Source organism: Macaca thibetana, chromosome 8, assembly GCF_024542745.1.
Source record: "Macaca thibetana thibetana isolate TM-01 chromosome 8, ASM2454274v1, whole genome shotgun sequence".
In the NCBI taxonomy this organism is placed as follows: Eukaryota; Metazoa; Chordata; class Mammalia; order Primates; family Cercopithecidae; genus Macaca; species Macaca thibetana.
This window is the reverse complement of record NC_065585.1, coordinates 63185054-63207389: the sequence shown is the minus strand read 5'-3', so window position 1 is coordinate 63207389 and position 22336 is coordinate 63185054. Positions and strand designations below refer to the sequence as shown.

General features: G+C 39.3%; 1 protein-coding gene across 1 annotated transcript in view; it reads left to right on the top strand.

Annotated features, from left to right (window-relative positions):
• Positions 1–3638: 3638 nt before the first annotated feature.
• CHMP4C (charged multivesicular body protein 4C) overlaps positions 3639–22336 on the top strand; it is a 30545-nt gene continuing 11847 nt past the window's right edge. The window contains exon 1 of the mRNA XM_050802127.1: positions 3639–4015. Within this exon, the coding sequence (XP_050658084.1) occupies positions 3826–4015 (190 nt within the window). The 5' untranslated portion in view covers positions 3639–3825. The remainder of the gene's footprint in view (positions 4016–22336) is intronic.

Below are 22336 nucleotides of genomic sequence, written 5' to 3'. Positions count from 1 at the left end.
AACTTTTAATTTTGCAAAATTATAATTTTTTAAATCATAGCGACTTTTGTACTCAAGTGTGACTGAGTATTATATACGATGGATATTTGGTTCTAAGAAACAGAACTGCTGATAAAAAGAATGTGTACACGCTTGTTGAGCTGCTTAATAAATAACTATTTGATGATGATTCTGCAGTATGTTTAAAGGCAATCCTTCTTCAGTTGCTTTAGAGAGTTCATTTGGCATTCTAAAAATGGACGTAATTTCAGGGGGTGGCCAAAATGCATCAATTAGCCTGACAGCTAGGTCTTTTTAACAGATCTATAAATTTCCAATTTCCTTTGCCCTCTTAACCATGGTAAATCATCCTGAACAAGATCGTTCTTTTGAACAACAGCCTCCTTATTAGCTGAGATCAATTGAGATTAGAAAATGAAAAATACACTAGATGCTAAGAACTCTTTATGAAACCACATTTGTAGGATGAGTATTGAATGAAGATTAATGTGTTATTTTTGGCTTCTAAATCACTGATTTAAAAATTTATTTTCTACATCCCACTGCTGGATTAAACACTAATATATATTTGGTTGGTTTACTTGCTTGCAAGTATTATCTTTTCCTCTTTGAGCTTATGGATTAATGGAAGGAAATGATTTTTAATTTAATTGTATCTTGCTTTGCACACCACATGTGTTTCTGAAAGAGCTACACACTAAATTGGTTAAATTGATTATTTTTTCCTATTGAATTACAAATTAATGACTAGCTTCTTTGTTTTAATGTCTGATTGATTTTCATTTGCTTTTTGAATAAAATACAGGATCCTTAGCACATCATGTGATCTGGACTTATGTGATCTGGACTCTGTCTACCTTTGTAGGCGACCTCACCACACTCTCCTACTCTCCTCTTCTGTCTCTAAGCCCCAGCGACACTGACCTTTTCTCAACCCCTAGTAATTCAGACTCAAGATTTTTGCACAAATTGTTTAAAAGTTTTAATTCTCCAACATTCTTTGCTTTATTAAAAATTTAGTACACATAGTACATTGCTTTCTTAATTCTCCATCTTCCCTTAGCTAGAAAGTAGGCTCCAAAAATGAATGTATTTTCGTCTTTTTATTCACTGCTGAAACTCTACATCTAAAAGTGATGAATAAATGAATGAATAAATTGATAAATGAATAAGGAATTCCTTATAATGGAATAAAAACTTCCCTTCTCTAAAACCAGGTAACTTCTATTCATCATTCAAATTCTAGCTTAAATGTCACTTTTTCAGGCCACTCTTCTATGACCCTAAGACAAGATCGAGTTCCTCTATTATTTATTCTTATAGATCCTATACTTTTCTATATAGTTTATTAGAACTCCAACTTATAAAGTTTATTATTTGTGAGATAATTTGCTTAATTTCTGTGTTCTCCCCTAAGCTGTAAGCTCTGTCGGGACAGACAATGTTTCTTACTCTTACCTGTATCCCCAACACTAGCACAATGCCTGGATCATAGAGACACTCAATAAGCATCAGTTGAATGAAACCATAGATGTGTGGATTAAGCAACTCCTCAGTTATAACTTTGTCTCTCTGTTCTACTGTCCAATGTTCTCACAACAAAAAAAGTAATTAATGAACCCCAAAAGAATGCCTTAGTATTCTGGATAAGTTCTTATTTCAATGCACTCCTCCATGAATTCAATAATGCTTGGAGGATCCCTTAAAGATAATGCCTAATAATTACCTCTTCACCCCATGCTATTTAATTAAACAAATACTTAATGAGTTTTTCCTCTAGTCCAAGTTGCACAGAGGGAAATAACATCATGTAAATAGTGAAAAGACCATGCGTTTTCAAACAGAAAGATCTCTCTCACTTTTGCTGCCTGTTAAATTTGGTTATCAACTGAGCCTTGGGTTCTTCATCTGTCAAACAGAAATAGCAATACCTATTTTGCAGGGTTTATGTAAGGATTAGTGATAAGTATATGTATATTGACAAGCCTGACACATAGTCAGTGCTCAAAAGATGGCGGCTGTTATTACTGTCACTGGAAAGTAAGCTCTTAGAGGGCAGACTACACTTACATTCCCCGTACCTTACACTCAATAAAGGCTGGTTAAACTGACTAGCAATGGGAACCATAGCAGAATATGTGCTACTTCTCAACTCTCAAGGGCCTTAAAATTCTAATCAAGAAAATACACTCCAAAACATATTCATGAAATATTCAGATAATAAAGAAAAACAATACTTATTACAACCTATAATATACATGAAATTAGAGCAAAATGTGTGTTATAGACCATACATGCTTTACATGGCCAGCCAGGAAATGATAGGAGGTGGCTGGCTGCAGTTACTGTGAAATGATGAGTTCACATTTTTGTGTGTTAGAAGATGCATACCGTAAGCCTCCTATGAAAGTGTTCAATTTCTTTGGCAAAATTTTATGCTATCTATGCCAATGTTGGATAAACAGATTAACTTGTGGCTTTGTGTTTGTATGCTTGCAGACAAAATTGGGTTATCGATCTTGTGTATCAAGGTGAACTTGTCAGAGGAATGGGTGTTTTTTTTTTTTTTTTTTTTTTTTTCTTAAACAGTGGCTGGCTAACCATTACAAATAGGTTCTGATGATGTTGGGTAATACTGCTCAAATAGGGCTGTATTATGCAGAGCACATGGCAATCCTTGAAAACTAAAACAGACAATTCCACTTCTTTGTAGTGTGCTTGGCACAGGTTTGCAGTTGTATTGCATCATCTATAAGCATTACATATGGCTGTCCTTTCATCTTACCAAATTCTTTGCCAGCAGATCTAATAGATGGGACTGAGAAAGTGAGCATGAACAAAATAATGTTTCTCTTCTCCAGGATATTCTCTACTTTTTGTTCCTTAGGTATCTATGTAATGGCATTTGACACAGAGCCAAACACAAAGGCAGCCCCATTTAAGGTTTTTGATACATTGACGATCATTCAGAAAACTTCAGATTCCTAGTTATAGAATTGAGTCCAACCACCAACACACTTCAGAAGTCCTGACGTTAGGAAAAGAGATGGCCACCATCTTTAACCCACTTCAAGTCCTGTAAGGATGATCTAGAATCTACTTTGTGCCAACTAGCGGCCAGGCACACATCAACCTGCCCAGACTACCAAATGCAGAAACAAGCCCAGTAGGAGCAACTGCTCCTAGGTTGCCCACACACCTGCATCCTAGTGGCAACAAATATCCTGGAAGCCTTTGTGTCCACACACTCATACCTACATGACATACACTTAGAGGAAAAGATCTGAATATTCTTATTCACAAGAACAGAGGCCTGAATACAGGAACACTATGCTCACGCACACACAAAAGACACGCATGGAATAAAGCATTTTGCGTATCCAGCCTTGCGCACTTACACTTTCAGGTCCTGCACAAGACCCCTGGACATCGGTTTGCTTTTCTTTGAGCCGTTCACAAACTAATTCCTCGTTCCTGGGAGAGTCCCTAGTGTGGTTTAAGCCAGCTTCCCACGGTCTTTGTCGGTCTTTTCAACTTTTCTCTGCTCTCCCTCAACTCCCAGAGGGCCGGGTGGCGCCGGCCAGCCGACGTCCCGGCGGTGCCCTCCCCGCCCAGCCGCTGTGCCGCGGGGCGGGGCCGAGTTGGCAGCCAGGAAATGCCCTGGAGTGTGTGTCACCTGTCCAGGACGACTTGTTGATTCCCAGGAGCGCCGCCTTTCCGGTCTGGGTCCCCGAGAGGACTGCTTTGCTCACCTGTCCCCTCGGCACGGCCCGGGGGAGCTCCCGACAAGTCCCCGGGATCGCTCTCCCTCCCAACTCCACAGCAATGAGCAAGTTGGGCAAGTTCTTTAAAGGGGGCGGCTCTTCTAAGAGCCGAGCCGCTCCCAGTCCCCAGGAGGCCCTGGCCCGACTTCGGGAGACTGAGGAGATGCTGGGCAAGAAACAAGAGTACCTGGAAAATCGAATCCAAAGAGAAATCGCCCTGGCCAAGAAGCACGGCACGCAGAATAAGCGAGGTAGGCTGGGATCTGGCCCACCGGCAGGAGCCCATCTGCCTTTAGCCCTTCCCTTGGGGACAATCGGCCCACACCACTGAGGTCCCCAGATGGCCGGATTTGCTCTTGCAGTCTTTTCTTGGGACTGGTACTGACTCTTAGGGTCCTGACTAGGGTGAGCTGAGCTAGACGCTGGCACTTATGGCAAAATGTAAGCGGCCGCTAAAAATCCCAGTAATCAAGATGAACAATACTTTAATGCAATACCTAAAGGACTCAGAACCAATGCCAAGAAAGAAATGATGAAGAAAATATCAAAATTTTAAATAAAGATAGGATTGGTATTTTTTTTTATTTGCCTCTAGGTCTTATATTGTTATGTACAACACTTTATTTAAAATTATTTTTTATAATGTGATGATTTGTTCATCGTGGATTTTTTAATATTAATTTTGAATTTTAAAAATATTGCATTAAAATATTATCTGTCTTGATTACTGAGTGTTTTTGCACCCCTGTAAATTTTGCTCCTGGTTCAGCTTTTTCTAGGCCAGCCTTGCTGACTCCAACACTAACTATCAAGTTTTCTGCTGTATGTTTGTATATTAAATTACACATTTTAACTTGCACGTAAATCTTCAGCAAAGCATATTCTAGCGCATTGTGGTTTACCTTGCTCTTCAGCTGTGGAAAGCTTTAGTTGGATGTTCGGCAGTTGAAGTCTTAAAAAAAAAAGAGGAATTAAATATTAAATTTCCTATCACTGACTTTTGGCACACACCAGGGACTTTGAGTTAATAATAATTCTTAATGTTCCTGTTGCACCTCGAACACCTGTTCTTTGCCAGAGTTAATTGATTGCTTCAGTATACAGCTCCTTCTATAGGAATACCACCAAACAGCACCTGTGGCACAGATAAAAACTCAGTGAGAAGTTGAAGTGATTTGCACTTGTAATACAGGTTAATGGCAGACCCAGAAAAGGAAGTGGCAATATAGGACTCTGCTTACCACCAAACCCAAATATTTGCATCCTCAAGTTGGGCTTCTTTAGTCATAATGAAACCTTGGGAAGATTTTGGCTCAAGGATTTGGCTACAGGATGCTGCCACTGTTTAATGCAGGAAAGGAAGGATGTCTCAAGGAGCTGACCTTGAGAACTCTGCCTCTTCCCGTAAAAGTGTGACAGCTGTATTTATGCCTACTTACTACCAACAATAAAAAGGCTGTTTTATTGCGTATAACTTTTGCCCATATTCTAGCCTGTTTTAGAGGTAAGTACTGATTTCTACTTTTACTTTGTGTCTGAAAATATTCTGGGAAGTTATTCAATGGCAATTTCTAAAGAAAGACCATGTCATTATGGCTTGCTAAAAATGTTGTTGGTCATTTTGTAACTTGGCCCTTCCTCTTCAGTTTGATACACACTCTGACATTTGTTTAGTGTCTGTCAAGGGCTTTCTTCCCTTTGCCATCTATTTGGATCTGTGTATAGCTTTGTCTACCATGGTTGCTCAGCAAATATTGGTGGTGGTTGTTGTTTTGAGACAGAGTTTAACTCTTGTTGCCCAGGCTGGAGTGCAATGGCGTGATCTCAGCGCACCGCAACCTCTGCCTCCCAGGTTCAAGCGATTCTCCTGCCTCAGCCTTCCGAGTAGCTGGGATTACAGGCATGTGCCACCACACCTAGCTAATTTTATATTTTTAGTAGAGACAGGTTTTCTCCGTGTTGGTGAGATGGGTCTCGAACTCCCGACCTCAGGTGATCCACCTACCTTGGCCTCTCAAAGGGCTAGGATTACAAGCATGAGCCACAGCGCCTGGCCAACGTTGGTTTTAAAAATCTGAAAAATTGACCATTTCCTTTTAGGAAGTGGTAAAAATGTAAATTTGCTTTCAAAGATAGAGTGCAAAATAATATGGGTTTTATTGATTTTTTTTTTCAGAAGTACCCTTCAATTGGCAATGCACAAAAAATGATCTCAGTTTGACTTTATGAATAAAGACAAAAAATTTAAAGACAGTGCTAACTAAGACTATCAATCTAACTTCCTTAAATCAAGAAAGTTATAGATGCAAGTATGAAGAGCACATAACTTGGGTTTTTTTTTCTTTTTTTTTTTGAGACACCATCTTACTTTGTCGCCCAGGCTGTAGTACAGTGCCACGATCTCAGGTCACTGCAGCTTCCACCTCCTGGCTTCAAGTGATTCTCCTGCCTCAGCTTCCCAAGGAGCTGGGATTACAGGCGTGCACCACCACGCCCAGCTAAATTTTGTATTTTTAATAGAGATGGGGTTTCACCATGTTGGCCAGGCTGGTCTCAGACTCTGGACCTCAAGTGATTCTCCTGTCTCTGTCTCCCAAAGTGCTGGGATTACAGGTGTGAGCCACTGCGCCCAGCCCTAATTTTTAATAGAAAAGTCATTAACTTTGTCCTCGGAAGCTTCACTGGTGTTAGTGTCTGGAAACTCCCAGAGCTTCTAGAGTGACTCTAGGAGTAAGAAGAGGCTGATTAGCATGAGGTCATCTGTAATCTAAGCTATGGAAAGAATTCAATCTTAGGCCCATGCATTGGTAACACGCTCAGTATCAGTACCTTCCGAATAAACCGGATAACTTCATATACTTCATAACTTTGCATACACAGTTACTGTCTTCTATTAGCCACCAAGTGATATAAAATAGTAAAATAAAACCTGATATACTTAGTACTAAATGGTCCCTGTGTGACACAATGCCGTTGTTAGAATGGCTGTAATTTAAATGATAATCAGGGTGACATAATTTATGTGCAATTGAAGTTTTATTATTAGAGATAGCTGGTCAGCTAATGTATTCTCTGAATGGCCAGCTAGCATTATACCAGAGAAGGCCACACTCCTAGTCACTTCAGATTCTTCAAAGATCAATTTCTCTACAACAACAGAAGCTTTGACAGCATTCTAAATGTCAAAAATGAGTTTGACTGGTAAAATGAAAAACTTTTAATTAGCATAATAAATGTTAGAAATGGGGCGGGACATGGTGGCTCGTTCCTGTAATCTCAGCACTCTGAGGGGCTGAGGTGGGCACATTACTTGAGGTCAGGAGTTTGAGACCCGGCTGGCCAACATGGTGAAACCCCATCTCTACTAAAAGTACAAAATTAGCCGGATGTGGTCGCGCATGTCTGTAATCCCAGCTGCTTGAGAGGCTGAGGCAAAAGAATTGCTTAAACCTGGGAGTTGGAGGTTGCAGTGAGCAGAGACGGCACCATTGCACTCCAGCCTGGGCGACAGAGTCAGACTATGTCTCAGTAAACAAATAAATAAATAATAAGTAAATAGATAAATGTTAGAAATGGGATCTCACTGGTGAATTTTTTTTGAGACAGAGTCTCACTTTGTCACTTAGGGTGGGTTGCAGTGGTGTGATCAGGGCTCACTGCAGCCTTGACCTCCGGGACCCAATTGATCCTTCCACCTCAGCTTTCTGAGTAGCTAGCACCACAGGCATGCACTACCACACCCAGCTATTTAATTTTTTTTTTTTTTTTGTATAGGTGAGGTCTCCCTATGTTGCCCAGGCTGGTTTCAAACTCCTGGGCTCAAACAATTCTCCTACCTCAGCCTCCCAAATTGCTGCCAAGAGCCACTGGGCCTGGCCTCACTGGTGAAATTCTAGGTATTTTAAATATGTGGATTGCTAAAACAGTTTAGAGACACTTCCAATACCCTCGCCACCCCACCCCCAGGTATAAACAGGACGTGAATCTACTAGGTGTATAATTAACTTAACACTAGAATGGTGCCTGAAACTAGATCTCAAATCAGTGCAGTGTTCAGTCTTTAGTTTAGGTGGGTTTCTGATGGAGTGCACCTCTAACAGGGCACAGCACCTACCAGGGAATGTTGCTGTCTTCCTCAGTGAGCCTTTCATGCAGGGTGAATGGGAGCACCTAAAAGTACCTAGAGTTGGGACTTCATTGAGCTCATGGGACTGGTTGGCAAATTATTGTTATATGCTTGCCAGTGTATGTTTGTTTAATAATGTGTATGCAGAATTTAGTCTGAAATTTGCTTTCATTACAACTCATAGCAAGGTAGTACAGGGGTAGCTAATTCTTCTCCCTTCAAATTTATTTGGCAGTTACCATCATCATCTACCAAAAAGAACCTGAGTAAACATGAACAAATTGATTTTGCAACACTTACTATCCAAGGCTCTGTTGATCCAAAAGAGTAACAGTTGGAGCTTGAGTTATAATTTGGTTAAAAACTCTAGGAGGCCAGAGATTCTTGAATGCAGTTTATTTAGATTACTATGCTATAATTCTTGCTTTATAGGTAGCAATCTACTTTGTGGAAAAGCAAACTTTTAATATATTATTTAATTTTTGTTCTACTTCTTCTGAGCACTGTATCTTAAAGTCACCTGGATGCATGGGGCCCACCCCCATTTATTCTGATATAATTGACTGGAGTGGGGATCAGGCATCTATTTTTTTTTAAAGGGCCCCCACCTGATTCTGACCTGTGGGCCAGGGTTAAGGATGGGGAGCCTAAATCCATAGGAATGTTAATGAGGTGGAAAAACAAGATCTGTTGCTATACCAGTGCTTCTGACCTCAGGGTCTAAAGGGTATCAATATCTCAGCACACTGTAGAACTCTCCTGCCACACTGATCACACTGATCTGGCAATACACACCTTACAGGTCACTATTCCAACTTTATTTATTTATTTATTTATTTTTCGCTTAAATATAATATCCCTATCTATTTTTTTTACACATTTAATAGAAAGTATCTTGGTGTTGTAGTTAAGAGCCTGGGCTTCAAAGCAGACAGCCAAATAAAGTCTTACGTTTGATTTCCATCCCTGCCTGGCCAGTTAGTAGCTCAATGACCCTAGACCAATAATTTGGCTTGTCTAATCCTGTTTCCTTATCTGCATAATGGCAACGATGACATAAATCCTTGGAGTTGTGGGGATGAATGACATTATTGGGTAAAGCATTTAGTGCAGTGCTTTAGAAACATTAGCTCTTGGTATAAACTAATTATATTTTAAAAAGCTGTACTTGGCCCAGTTTTTGGCCACATTTTGTCTTCTGGAATACCATCAAATAAATCTACTTCATCTGTCCTATGAAGGCCTTTCACATATTTGATGACAGCAATCAATTCTTCAAGTCTCCTGTTCCTTGCCTACCTTTTCCACCCTCTCAATGACCCCTTACCGTGCTGAGGTTTTCTCACTAGGGGCAGGTCAAGGATGAGGCAGGCGAGATGCCTAGGACACAATTGTGTGACCCTGAGAGTGAGTGCCTCCTTGTAATTTGCACCCTACATGCCTCTTTTTCCCTCTCATCCTAGTCCTAGCTCTGTTGCTTGCCTTATCCCAGACTTAGCAGCAACTTCAAATATGTAACTATGTGAAAATGAGTGGATCTAGTCTGGCATTATTTGTGGGCTGATTAGGATTAAGGGTTGAGATGGAGAGAAAGCAAATTTGGCCAAAACCTCTACTCAGTGTCATTACACACGATTCCAGTGAAAATTGGGTTCGGAGGCTGTTCTATCTCTTCATCAGGTGTCCCTTTGGTGAAGTGAGTCTCCAGGACAGAGTCCTCTATTGAATAAGCGCTCTCACTTTGAAGCCTGAGCTGTATTGGTAAGGATGAATTTGCTTTCAGAATCGTGATGTGGACTTGATCTTCCTTGGAGAGAAGGAGTGTGCACAATCCTACTTTTAGCTCGTGGGAAGAACCTCCTCAGTCTCTTAATTTTGCTTTTTATTATAGTTGTCATAGAACTCAACTCTGCAGTCCTCAGACACTGCAGATCAGAAGGACATCTGTGTAAAGAGAGTCAGCTAGTTAGTTGAATGTCAAACTAGTGATAACAAAACCATGGCTCAGGTTAAACAACACAGCCATAGACTGCAAGAGATTGATGGAAGTTCCCTTGGGAGATATAACTTACCTAGTAACCTCCATTCTTAAGACAGTCTCTCAAAATGTGGTACTCAGATCACCTGCATCAGAATTCCTTCTATATTTCACTCATAAGTATTCACTGAAGATTCTAATTTAGTAGGTTAATTATAGGGTCCAGAAATCTGGACTTTGAACAATTAACTCAATGACTGCTCCCCAGTTTGAGAATCTATGAAGTATTATTCAATGAGCTGTTAAACTGGAAGGGATTACTCTCTATTTATTCTGTTTTCTTCCTCACCCATTTTTATTGTTTCTCCCTTCCTCCATCATCACTCAGATAATTGGATGAAATATCTTTCCACCTTTCCCTCTGCTTACTCTTTTTTTTTTTTTTTTCTTTTTGAGACGGAGTCTTGTTCTACCAGGCTGGAGTACAGTGGCATGATCTCGGCTCACTGCAACCTCTGCCTCTTGGGTTCAAGTGATTCTCCTGTCTCAGCCTCCTGAGTAGCTGGGACTACAGGTGCGTGCCATCATGCCCAGCTATTTTTTTTTTTTTTTTGTATTTTTAGTAGAGACGGCTTTTACCCTGTCTCAGACTTATCCAGTATTCAAATTAGAACCAGGCATTAAAATACCTTGTTTTGTGTGCCTTTGATTGTCTGATTATTTTGTACCATACTCAGTATTCTAGGGCCTGGGGAAAAAAGCAAAACAAAACAAAAACCAACGAATGAAAAAAAACTCTTATCCCTGGGGCATTAACAACCAATACCTAGGCCAGATCTTACTCCCAATCAACTACCCCTCTCCTGGAAAAGATAGATCAGTGGAAACATGATCCTCCCCTCAACCTTCATCCCTAATTTCCCTCCCTTACCAGAGGCTCCACTTGGGCTTTCACCCCACAGTGGGGAAACCTGAGACATGGGCACCTAGCCCCGGGGACCCTCTTCACTTAAGCTGTTGTTTTAAACGCTGAGCTTTCCCACCTCCTCCCTCTCTTCTCTGAGATGTTGCAAGGATCCAATATAGACCAACACTGCCCTTGCACACTTAGGTACTGGCCAGCACAGAGTGGCCTGGGCTTGTTATGTCTTTTGTTCTGTTAATACAGTCTCAATTTGAATATGATTTTTCAGATACCCATGTCACTTGCTTTTTTCCCATTGGATGTGGAAAGAGTTAAAACTCCCAGCCAAATTACTCTCCCATGGAAATCAATATGTTCAGCTGCATTTAGTATTTGACATTTATTTCTATTAAATATCCTCTTATTTTTAGTTGTTTTAGAATTAAGATTTTAATTCCAATTTTATTGTCTTATATGCAAGCTATTTCTTTGAGTTAAGTTAGCCACAAATTTGATCTGCAGCCTCTATTGTTGTTGTGGAAGTTGTTGTTAAAACATTGAATAAAACAGAACCAACGACAGAGCCTTGGCATGCCACCAAAGACTGCATTTCAGGATGGCCTTTGCATGATAGCAACCGTGTTTCATCAGCTGAGGTGGCAGTCCCCAACCCTTTTGGCACCAGGGACCAGTTTCATGGAAGACAGTTCATCCATGGCTGTTTCGGGGTAGAGGGGATGGTTTTGGAATTAAACTGTTCCACCTCGGATCGTCAGGTGTTGGATTATCATAAGAAGTGCACAACCTAGATGCTCGCATGCGCAGTTCACAATAGGGTTCTGCTCCTTTGAGAATGTAATGCCGCTGCTCTTGTAACAGAACGTGGAGCTCAGGCCGTAAGGCTTGCTGGCCTGCCGCTCATTTCCTGCTTTGCAGCCCAGTTCCCAACAGGACACGAACCAGGGTTTGGGAACCCCCAGAGCTAAGGCGTAATCCAGTTCGACAGATCAACACTCAATGAATTCAGGTGTTCATCTAGCTATAAATACACCTGACCCACATTTCTAGTCCTTATCATCTTATTTCTCCAGCTTTTTCTCTTTTATTCAGCAATGCCCTCAATATTCCTTGTGAATAATATTCCTAAAACTGAACTGTATTTACGCACCTGGGGTTCACAAATGTTGGCTTCTGAACTGAGAGTATGTTACCTTCATCAGATTCTCTGGAGAGCTTTTAAAAAATGCCACACCAGGAGATTCTGTCTGGAGGGATCTGGAATAAGGTTCAGGATCTTGGTATTCAAAGACTGGGTGATTTTGAAGTGTGTAATGTTTGGAGGCTAGTGGATGGTCTACGGTTTTTCCTTGAGTCAGTATCCAGCAACCAAAAGAAAAGAAGCCTATGAAATTATTTTGGTATTTTTCATAGCTGTGAACTCATATTGGCTTAGAGTAATCATCATCTTCTAACTCCTCAGAAACTGGAGCATTTTTGTTCTAGAATTTTGCTTTTAGTGTGTGTGACACAGTTTGCTGATGGATTGTAGCAACTTCTAGAAGAGCAATTGCTACTGTTTCTTATGTTATATAACATTACATCTAGTTTTTTTCATGAATTTGGAGCAGTATTGTAAATATTTAAACATTTATTATTATTACTCATTTAAATTCCACAAGGATGAAAAGCACTACATTTGGGGAAATATTTACATCAAGCAAATAATAAAATTCCCTTCATTTATACTATTTTGCAGTTTATTGAGTCAGCCAAAATAAAGTAGAATAAGTTAGAAAAGGTATTACTAACACCATGATTATGCCAAAGTAATGGGATTTACACAGTTTCAAGGAATTATGGCAAGAGAGTACTATGAGCTTACCTAGACATGTGCTTAGTACAACTAGTTTATTTCTCGGTATTTAGGACTACTTATTTCAGGTGATTTTTTAAGATAACAGAAAAGTACCACATACTCTAACCAGTGATAAGTAAGACAAGGGACCTAATACTCAATTAAATAAAAATTATAAGGTTTGGCTTTGGGGGTCAGCTTTGGAATGGGTAAGAATTATCTATTTTGGCATTCATTTTTTGTACTATGCCTAAGTACATGTGAATCTGTTTGTACTTTTAAGGAATAAAATTATCATAAAACTTAAAATATACAGATGATGTTATTTTTAAATATCACATTCTCAATCTGTTTTAAACTTAACTAGTTTCGTTTTTTTTTTGTTTCTTTTTTGAGACGGAGTCTTGCTCTGTCACCCAGGCTGGAGTGCAGTGGTGTGATCTCAGCTCACTGCAAGCTCTGCCTCCTGGGTTCACGCCGTTCTCCTGCCTCAGCCTCCTGAGTAGCTGGGACTACAGGCGCCCACCGCCACACCTGGCTAATTTTTTATATTTTTAGTACAGATGGGGTTTCACCGTGTTAGACAGGATGGTCTCGATCTCCTGACCTCATGATCTGCCCGCCTCAGCCTCCCAAAGTGCTGGGATTACAGGCGTGAGCCACTGCGCCCGGCCATTTGATAGAAGTTTTAACAAATACACAGTTAGTTTAAAAGTTTGCAGAAGAAGAAAAAATAAAATTAAAAAACCCAAACAAACAAAAGTCTGGGTTAAATATGAAACACACAGTATGCCACTCTTTGAATAATTGACTTTTCCTGTACTAGACATTTTGATTCTTTTCTTCAAGCAGCTGGTACTGATAGGGAATTGCTTGTTGGAAATATTTAGGACCCTATCCAAAGCTTCTAAGATCATGGTTTAAAGCAGTAAGAGCTATTATACTTAGACCAATGGCTCTTCTAAGCACTGCTAAGCCCTTTTTTCAGGTATTTCTAATTTGTAGGAATTTCCAGGTAGCTAGAAGGCCCCACTACTATTGCTCTGCACAGCCTCCATCATCTCTTCCCCAATGTACGAATCTAGTGACTTAAAATACCAACACTGTAATCACTACTTGCAAAACAAGACAAGCCCCCAAAAAGCAAGCAAATGAGAATGGTAATTTTAAAATTACAGGCAAGGAAAAGTAGGTCATTTTCTGTTAACAGTTGGGAAGCCTTGCATTAAAAGTTAAACTCTTGATTTAAAAATTAAAATTCAATTTCAACTATCTCGCTTAAATGAAATAAAGTTTACATGTGTATGTTTAGCCTAGATGGAAATTTGAAGGAGTAAAATTACGCAACTAAATATTTAACAAACACTTTGGACATTTTATTCTTTATTTAAATATGAAGTCTTAGTGAATCTTTTTGGCTCTATCACATGATGTTATATGCTACATAGTCATACTGGGCGCGTCTCATTTGCTGTAGTGGTAACGTTGTTCAACAGGCCTTGCTTGCTTAGCAGTGCTATTTACATTATCATTTCTTTCTCTATATTTAATATGTATAAAGTGAAAGCAAATATAACCTTGGAGTTGGAACAAAGACATTACTGTAACTCAAAACTTCTACTGTGTTAACTGTAGAAAAAAATTATGATCGTGGTCAATTAATTTGCAAGTATTTCAAAGACCCCATATATAAGAGCCTATGCTTTATTATTTTGTGAGCAGTTTGAAAATGTTTATTTATGAAAACTATATTGATTTGTTGGTGTTACTTGTATTTGAAAACATTAAAGAATAGTATAGTTCATCACCAATTTCAAGGTGAATCTATTCTTAAAGAATTTCAAATACTAACAGTCAACTTGAGGAACTATATATTTTTAAAGATTTTTTGACCTTAGGGTCTCAAAGGAATAGTCATAGAAACACAGACAGTGAGACCTGAAAGGGGCTAAAGGAATACAGTTTTCTGGTTCTTGAACTTCAGGTGGTAGAGCACCTGCAAGCCACAGGCACAGTACTATGAAATATTGCTGCATCATATGACTAAGGAATACATTTTTACAAGTAGATAATAGAACCATATTAAATATATATATTATATATAATAAATTACATCTGTAGGTACACACATCTACTTTGTAAAATTAAGCATAATCAGCTATTTCTGTTTTTTTTCTGTTAAAATTTGCTGGTTTCATATTTATACTTAAAAGATATTCTAGATGATAACAGGCCCACAAAGTTTACCAATTTGTGGGGTTATTAATAACATTAGCAGCAAATAAAAAACTCATTTATTCAATTAGTTATGTATTCTGACTGGTATCAAACAATTAATTGGGTTTTTACAAAGAATATCAAATAGATTTTAATTAATGTATTGGTATGTTCGTCGAACATGTTAATTTCTCTTGCCCAGCAATTGACTTCTGAAGCAATTAATTATAAGAGATGAGAATTTCAGTGAGTATTTAAAATAAGTCTATTATGCAAGCATATCTTCCTTTTTTGACAACTCAAGGCACTTTTAGATCATGAACTTCCCTTCTCAGATTTACCTTTTTTCATATTCTCTTGCATGATATCCTGGTAGCGAGAAATGCCTCATCTTCAAAAACAACCTCAAGCTCTTTAGAATGAGGAGCATCATTTCTGCTGGAAAATAACCTTAATTTCCTTTGCCCATTTGCTATCTCTCTGGAGAAGAGAGAGGGCACTGATCATCTTTTATACTTTATAGTATTAATCAATCACCTTTTTTATTTTTTCTCCTCTTTTATACTTTATAGTATTAATCAATCACCTTTTTTAAACACGAAATTCAGTCCAAAGTGACTAGCTTGCTTGTAGCAATATTGAACTTCCAAATGCCCTTATAATATCTCTTATTTACTTTCTGAAATCTCATTCCTTTTTACTGCTTTCTCAGGCATCTGCTTTAGCATTATATAATCCTATATATCACTGTTGTGTGTTGGTCTTCTTCTAGATTGCTATTTACCCTCCCTGTGACATTTAATATTGATGAGACCTCCAGAAATATGGAAGTTACATATAAGATTCAGCTGCTGTGGCAAGCTGGAGTGCAAATCTTTAAAACGAAGACGTGCTCTATATTTAAGGTTTATAGTTCCTAATTTCTAATATATCTCAGTCAGAAACTTTTCATTGGTATGAGATTTGTAGTAGGAGAAAGGGTTGGGGGATGGAAGGAACCTGTTGTGTAATACCTTTTTATCATTCATGTTCTTTATTTACCAGTGTGTTGAGTATACATGTAGACAGTCACCGGGAACTTTATCTACATAGAAGACATGTAACCATATTTCTTTCCATATATGAAAAGAAACGGTAATGTAAATAGAACTGTTCACCAAGTAAGGCCTGTTGAACAAGGTTACTGCTACAGCGATTTCTGCGAAGCCTTCCCTAACCCTACCAAGAGAGCCTGTAAATTATTCTGCGTACCTATTGCACCTTGTACATCTATCTTCTTATTCTCCTCTACATCTTCTCTACTACTTGAGGTGAAGAATGTAACTTACACATGTCAGTATCCCTAGGAACTGTGCCTATAGCATAATAGGTGCTGGATAAATGCTTGCTGAATGATGAATAGGTGATTGCCCATTTCATATTTTGTCTCTCTCTCAGACTGTAGCCTTATTTCTTTGTCCCTCCAGTGCCTAACACAGTACCAGACATGTCATAGATCTTTAATACATGCTTGTTAAGTGACTGAAATAAATGAATACAGAGTATTTTTTAAAAGTAAAGAAGTTCAGTGAAATTCATAATAGGACGCCTCTGGCCACATGGGTGTTAAAATTTTCTAATATTCCCCCAGTTCTTTTCAATCTAACCTGTAACACTGAGCAGATGTATTTTGTTTTTATTTCATTTGGGAAATGTCTATGATGATGCTTATTCAGATTGAGCTTTTTGAAAACCAAAACAATTGCCATAAATAGAAGGTATTGTTTAATTAATGAGGTGATTTGTATATGGGTAAGAACAGGGCTTACACTAAAGTTCCTCAAATAAAACATGATCACGAGCCTTCCCAGTTAAAAGCAAAAAATGACATAAGCAATTATGTGTGACATGTCTCTTAAACATTCTCATATCTGGGCTTACTCTTCAGAGCCTCATCTTTTAGGCCTTCTCTAGAGATCATTCCTGGGACAGAGAAGAGCTATTGTAATGCAGTTTCATATTTCAAAAACAGGTTTGTCTGTGTTCACTAGATATAATGATTCCTAAAAGGTTCTTCCTGTGTGCTGACTAATGGATTAACAATACAGACATTTATGTACCCCAAATGAATGAAGAACAAGTTGACTTTTAAAACCAAAACGCCCTATACATTACATGAGCAATGAAACTGAAACTCTTTTCTGCTAGTTGAAATTATTTGGCATAAGTGACTGAAAGCCTTCCTCCCTTGGCAGCATAGTGGAGTTGCATAGGAATAGTTAAATTTTGGTTCAAATGGGTAATTTTTGCATTTTAGTTCCAATCCCCAATGGGCTGCTGTAAGGACTCTTCACGTATCCTGTTAGCAATAGTACATAAAGGACATTGTTTTGCAACTCTACTGCTGAAGGAACATCACTATTATGCAAGGAGACAAAAACCCTGGCTGTTTCTCTACCACAGAGCAATACAGTAGATTCCTTTGTCTTAGAAAGAATGTTGTCCAGGTCTCACCAGCTGCCTAAAAGCACATACAGGAGTTTGGAAGATTGAACTACACCTTCTATACAGGTTAAATTTCACAGCTCTGAAAATGTCCTTTTAGGCCAAATCAGGAATAATGCTTGATTTGCAGCACTTGTTGCATGCCTTTGAAAATATACAGTTGCTTCTTTCCCAAATTGTTTATTAGGGAACAAGGTTAAGTCCTGTCCGGCTCATGACGTATCATCATCATTTCATATAAGAAACAGCTCACTGAGAGACTCACACTTCTTGGCTATTTGAAACAAAAGCCTCCTGTCTTAATGTTTGGGAGAAGCTTAACGTGCCAGGCAGAAATCACAGTAAATGTCAAGTATACTAGGCTTTAATCCAGCCATGCAGAAGTTACTGGTTTCATTCACACAGGTTTTTAGAAAAATTTAAAATAGCATGTAAAAATTGGGGAATTTTGCACGGAAATCCAGATTTCTTGCTTCTTTTGAACATGTGGTAGGCTGGGACTACAGGTCTACAAGGCAGCCTAGCACTGAATCCCAGCAGTGCTGCTTCCGTTAGATCAGGTTTATGATCCCAGGTCACTGGGGTCTCCAGTTCTTCCTCTTGACTCCCTTATACTGAGCCCAGTGTCTGTTGCTCTGTATTGCCACCATTGCACTAGTTTTTATTTTTATAGAAGAGAGACATTTCTTTTTCTTTCTTTCTCACAGGCGAGAAAACAAAGAAGGCCTTTTCCCTGACCTTCTAGATGCTTCACTTAATTTCATTACCTGCCTGGCTCCCTCTGAGTTTGGGACTCTGGTTGGGCCAATATGTAGTGTGTGGTATGGGAATTACAGTGTAAATTGAGATCCCAAGTGTTGGTGAATTTAAAAATTTTTCCAAAATATTTTGAAAAGCAGAAACCATATTAAACATAGGTGTTTAAAATTATGCCCAAACCAGAACTTATTATTACTAATGACTAACAATTTCATTAGTCATTAGTGAGGTTCAGTGTCATACCATGAGAGTCCCACCATGTGGTTCTGACAACCTACAAAGGAAATGATGATGATAAAGATCCCTAATATTTAGTAATCACTCACTATGTGCCACTGCACTAAACAATTTATGAATGCTATTTCATTTACTTCTCAACAACCAAATGAGTTATATCTCCATTTTTCAGTAAGCAACTTATGTAAAGCCACATAGTCTTACATGTGAATGAGGGAGCCTAGATTTGAAGGTAAACAACTCTAGCGCATGATGTTCTATCGTTGTCTTCTAGGTACTATTGTTCTTGTCAATCAGGTGGGGGAACATCACTTAAGATGAGTTCAGGTCATGCATCACGATTATTACACACAGGTATTAAGTGGTTTAGGTAGAATTAAAACATAGGTCTAGAGCTTCAGAGCTCCACCCTTTATACCAAATTGCTTTTCTAGATTTTCAGAAGATTATCTAAAATTAATTTTTACTAAGAAATATGACATTTTTTAAATGGAGAACTTAAAAAATTGCTCAAAAAAAAAAATATGATGTCTTAGGGTCGATGGGTACCAGTTCGGTTCCAAATATGTATAGATACTGAACCAGCCTGACAAGATAGGGAGGACATGCACTCTGAACATTCTACTTCCAGGTATGTTGGGTGGAGATGTATATTTGCAGTTTAGCGTCTTAGGATACTCTGCTGAATAATAATGTTGGCTGTACCTATTGAAATGTAGAAATGTTTTGTAATATTATGTTTCTGTTGTGATGAGGTATGGTAAAACAAATGGGTAATTTGTTATGTGGTAGTCTCAGAAATAAGATATGCAAGCTCAGGGCTGGGCGCGGTGGATCACGCCTGTAATCCCAGCACTTTGGGAGGCCGAGGCAGGTGAATCACGAGGTCAGGAGATCGAGACCATCCTGTCTAACACGGTGACACCCCGTCTCTACTAAAAATACAAAAAAGTAGCTGGGCATAGTGGTGCATGCCTGTAGTCCCAGCTACTTGGGAGACTGAGGCAGGAGAATTGCTTGAACCAGGGAGTCAGAGGTTGCAGTGAGCCAAGATTGCACCACTGCACTCTAGCCTGGTGACAGAGTGAGACTGTCTAAAAAAAAAAAGCAACCTTAGTAATTATGAATGTTGTATAAATTGCTACTATTTATTTACTTGCTACATTCCTGCCATTCACAGGGACTGTATAAGATGTTTTCCATAAATTATCACTAGTTCTTATAATCACCCAGCCTGATATAATCCCCATTTTCAGAACAGCAAACTAAAGCTCAAGGAAGGGATGTGACTTGCCCAAGAACACACATCTGTGAAGTCATGGAAGAAGGATTTGCACTCTGGTGTCGAAAGGCCACACTCTTTCCATTATACCATGCTGTCCTTGTCCTATGTGCAAAATTATCAAATTTATTCACTTACTATCTATTCATTTTATTTCTGTAAAATGGCCAATATCTACTCTTGGGATTCTTGTGAGAATTAAATGTGATAAATCACATAATGCACATAAAGCATGATTTAGAGTATCTGGTGGAGGGAATTTCTAAGTGGCAAAGTGTTCAAAGGGAAGCAGAGCATAAAAGTTTGGAAAATTTGCAGCCTGATGGTGTAATAGAAAAGAAAATCTCATTTTCTGAGGAGAAATTCAAGCTTGCTGCAGAGATGTGCATAAGTAAGGAGGAGTCCCATGTTAATCACCAAGACAATGGTGAAAATGTCTCCAGGGCATGTCAGACACCTTTGTGGCAGCCACTCCCATCGTAGGCCTGGAGGCCTAGGAGGGAAAAATGGTTTCCTGAGCCTGACCCAGGGCCCCCTGCTGTGTGCAGCCTAGGAACTTGGTGCCCTGCATCCCAGCTGCTCCAGTTAAAAGGGGCCAAGGAGGCTGGAAGGGAATCAAAGGGCCCAAGGTACAGATTGGGCCATGGCTTCAGAGGGTGCAAGCCCCAAGCCTTGGCAGCTTCCACATGGTGTTGAGCCTGCAGGTGTGCAGAAGTAAAGAATTGAGGTTTGGGAACCTCTGCCTAGGTTTCAGAGGATGTATGGAAACACCTGATGTCCAGGGAGAAGTTTGCTGCAGGGGCAGAGCCCTCATGGAGAACCTCTGCTATGGCAGTGCAGAAGGGAAATGTGGGGCTGGAGCTCCCACACAGAGTCCCCACTAGGGCACTGTCTAGTGGAGCTTTGAAAACAGGGCCATCATTCTCCGCACCCCAGAATGATAGATCCATCAACAGCTTGCACTGTGTGCCTGGAAAAGACGCAGACACTCAATGCCAGGTGTGAAGGCAGCCAGAAATGGGGCTATACCCTGTAAAGCTCCAGGGGCGGAGCTTCCCAAGGCTGTGGTAGACCACCTTTTGCATCAGCATAACCTGATATGAGACATGGAGTCAAAAGAGGTCGTTTTGGAACTTTAAGGTTTAATGACTGCACTATTGTATTTTGGACTTGCATGGGGCCTGTAGCCCCTTTGTTTTGGCTAATTTCTCCCATTTGGAACAGGTGTATTTACCCAATGCTTCTACACCCATTGAACTTGCTTTTGATTTTAGAGGCTCATAGGCAGAAGGGATTGCCTTGTCTCAGATGAGACTTTGGACTTGGACTTTTAAGTTAATGCTGGAATGAATTAAGACTTTGGGGTCTGTTGGAAGGGCATGATTGTGTTTTGAAATGTGAGGACATGAAATTTGGGAGGGGCCGGGGTGGAATGATATGGTTTGACTGTGTCCCCACCCAAATCTCATCTTGAATTCTAGTCCCCACAATCCCCATGTGTCATGAGGGACCAGGTTGAGATAACTGAATCATGTGGATGGTTTCCCCCATCCTATTCTCATTATAGTGAGTTAGTTCTCACAAGATCTGATGGTTTTATAAAGTGCTTCCCCCTTTGCTAGGCTCTCATTCTTCTCCTTTGGGCTGCCATGTGAAGAAGGACGTGTTTGTTTCCCCTTCCACCATGATTGTAAGTTTCCTGAGGCCTCCCCAGCCCTGCAGAACTGCTAGTCAATTAAACCTCTTTCCTGTATAAATTACCCAATCTCAAGTATGTCCTTATAGCAGCAGGGGAATTGATTAATACATTCTCCTTGTAGCGATTTTTCACCTCCCTGTTTAGCTGTATTCCTAAGTATTTTATTCTTTTCATTGGTAAGCCTCTGTTGAGTGTGATGTTGTAAAAAGGACTTTAAGCCATTTGACTTACAAAATTATTTCAGTTCTTTCCTAAAAGACAGATTAAACAAATTTTCTTCTATAAAAAAGTTTGTATAGAACAAGGAAAAAATGAAAAAAAAAAGAAAAAATGTAAGTGCTGTTCATCAAGAACTTAAATTGTGGTGTTATACCTGGAGAGGGAGTTGGAGCAGAGCTTGAGGATCCCCAAACCTCCACAGTGGGCAGGAAGGGGTGAGGAAGGACTGTCACCACTTATAAGAAAAATAAAGATGTCCCATACCTAGAGGCAAGCCTTTCTTTGGTAACCGTAGTAATCCTCTGCTTGTGTACCTGCCCCACCTTTTTCTTACAAAGAGCTATGGGCAACCTTCCCTTTAGGAGAGAGGCCTTGTGGGGAAACACTCTCACATAACGACAAGATGCACAGCCACTTAAATGAACTCTTCCAGTCTGTCATAATATTTATAAATATGAACCTATAATAGATCAGAAGAATTTTGAGGAAAGGTAATTGCATGAAAGAGAAGAATCAAGATAAGCAACACAAACAATGGAACCCAGGAGAACAGAGGTAATGTCAGAAATAAAATATGTTACAAATAAAACTAGTGTTAGTATCTTCAGGGAGATTAAAGAGGCAATTACATCTATAAAACAAGAATAGGCTGCCATTAAAAAATGAGCAACCAAAGAACAAGTTTTTAGAAGTTAGAAACATAATTTTTTTAAAAAAAGGTAAAAAAGTAGAATGAATATTGCTGAAGACTAAATTAGTGATCTGAAAATAAAGTCAAGGAATTCTCCCAGAACATAGATAAAAAAGACAAG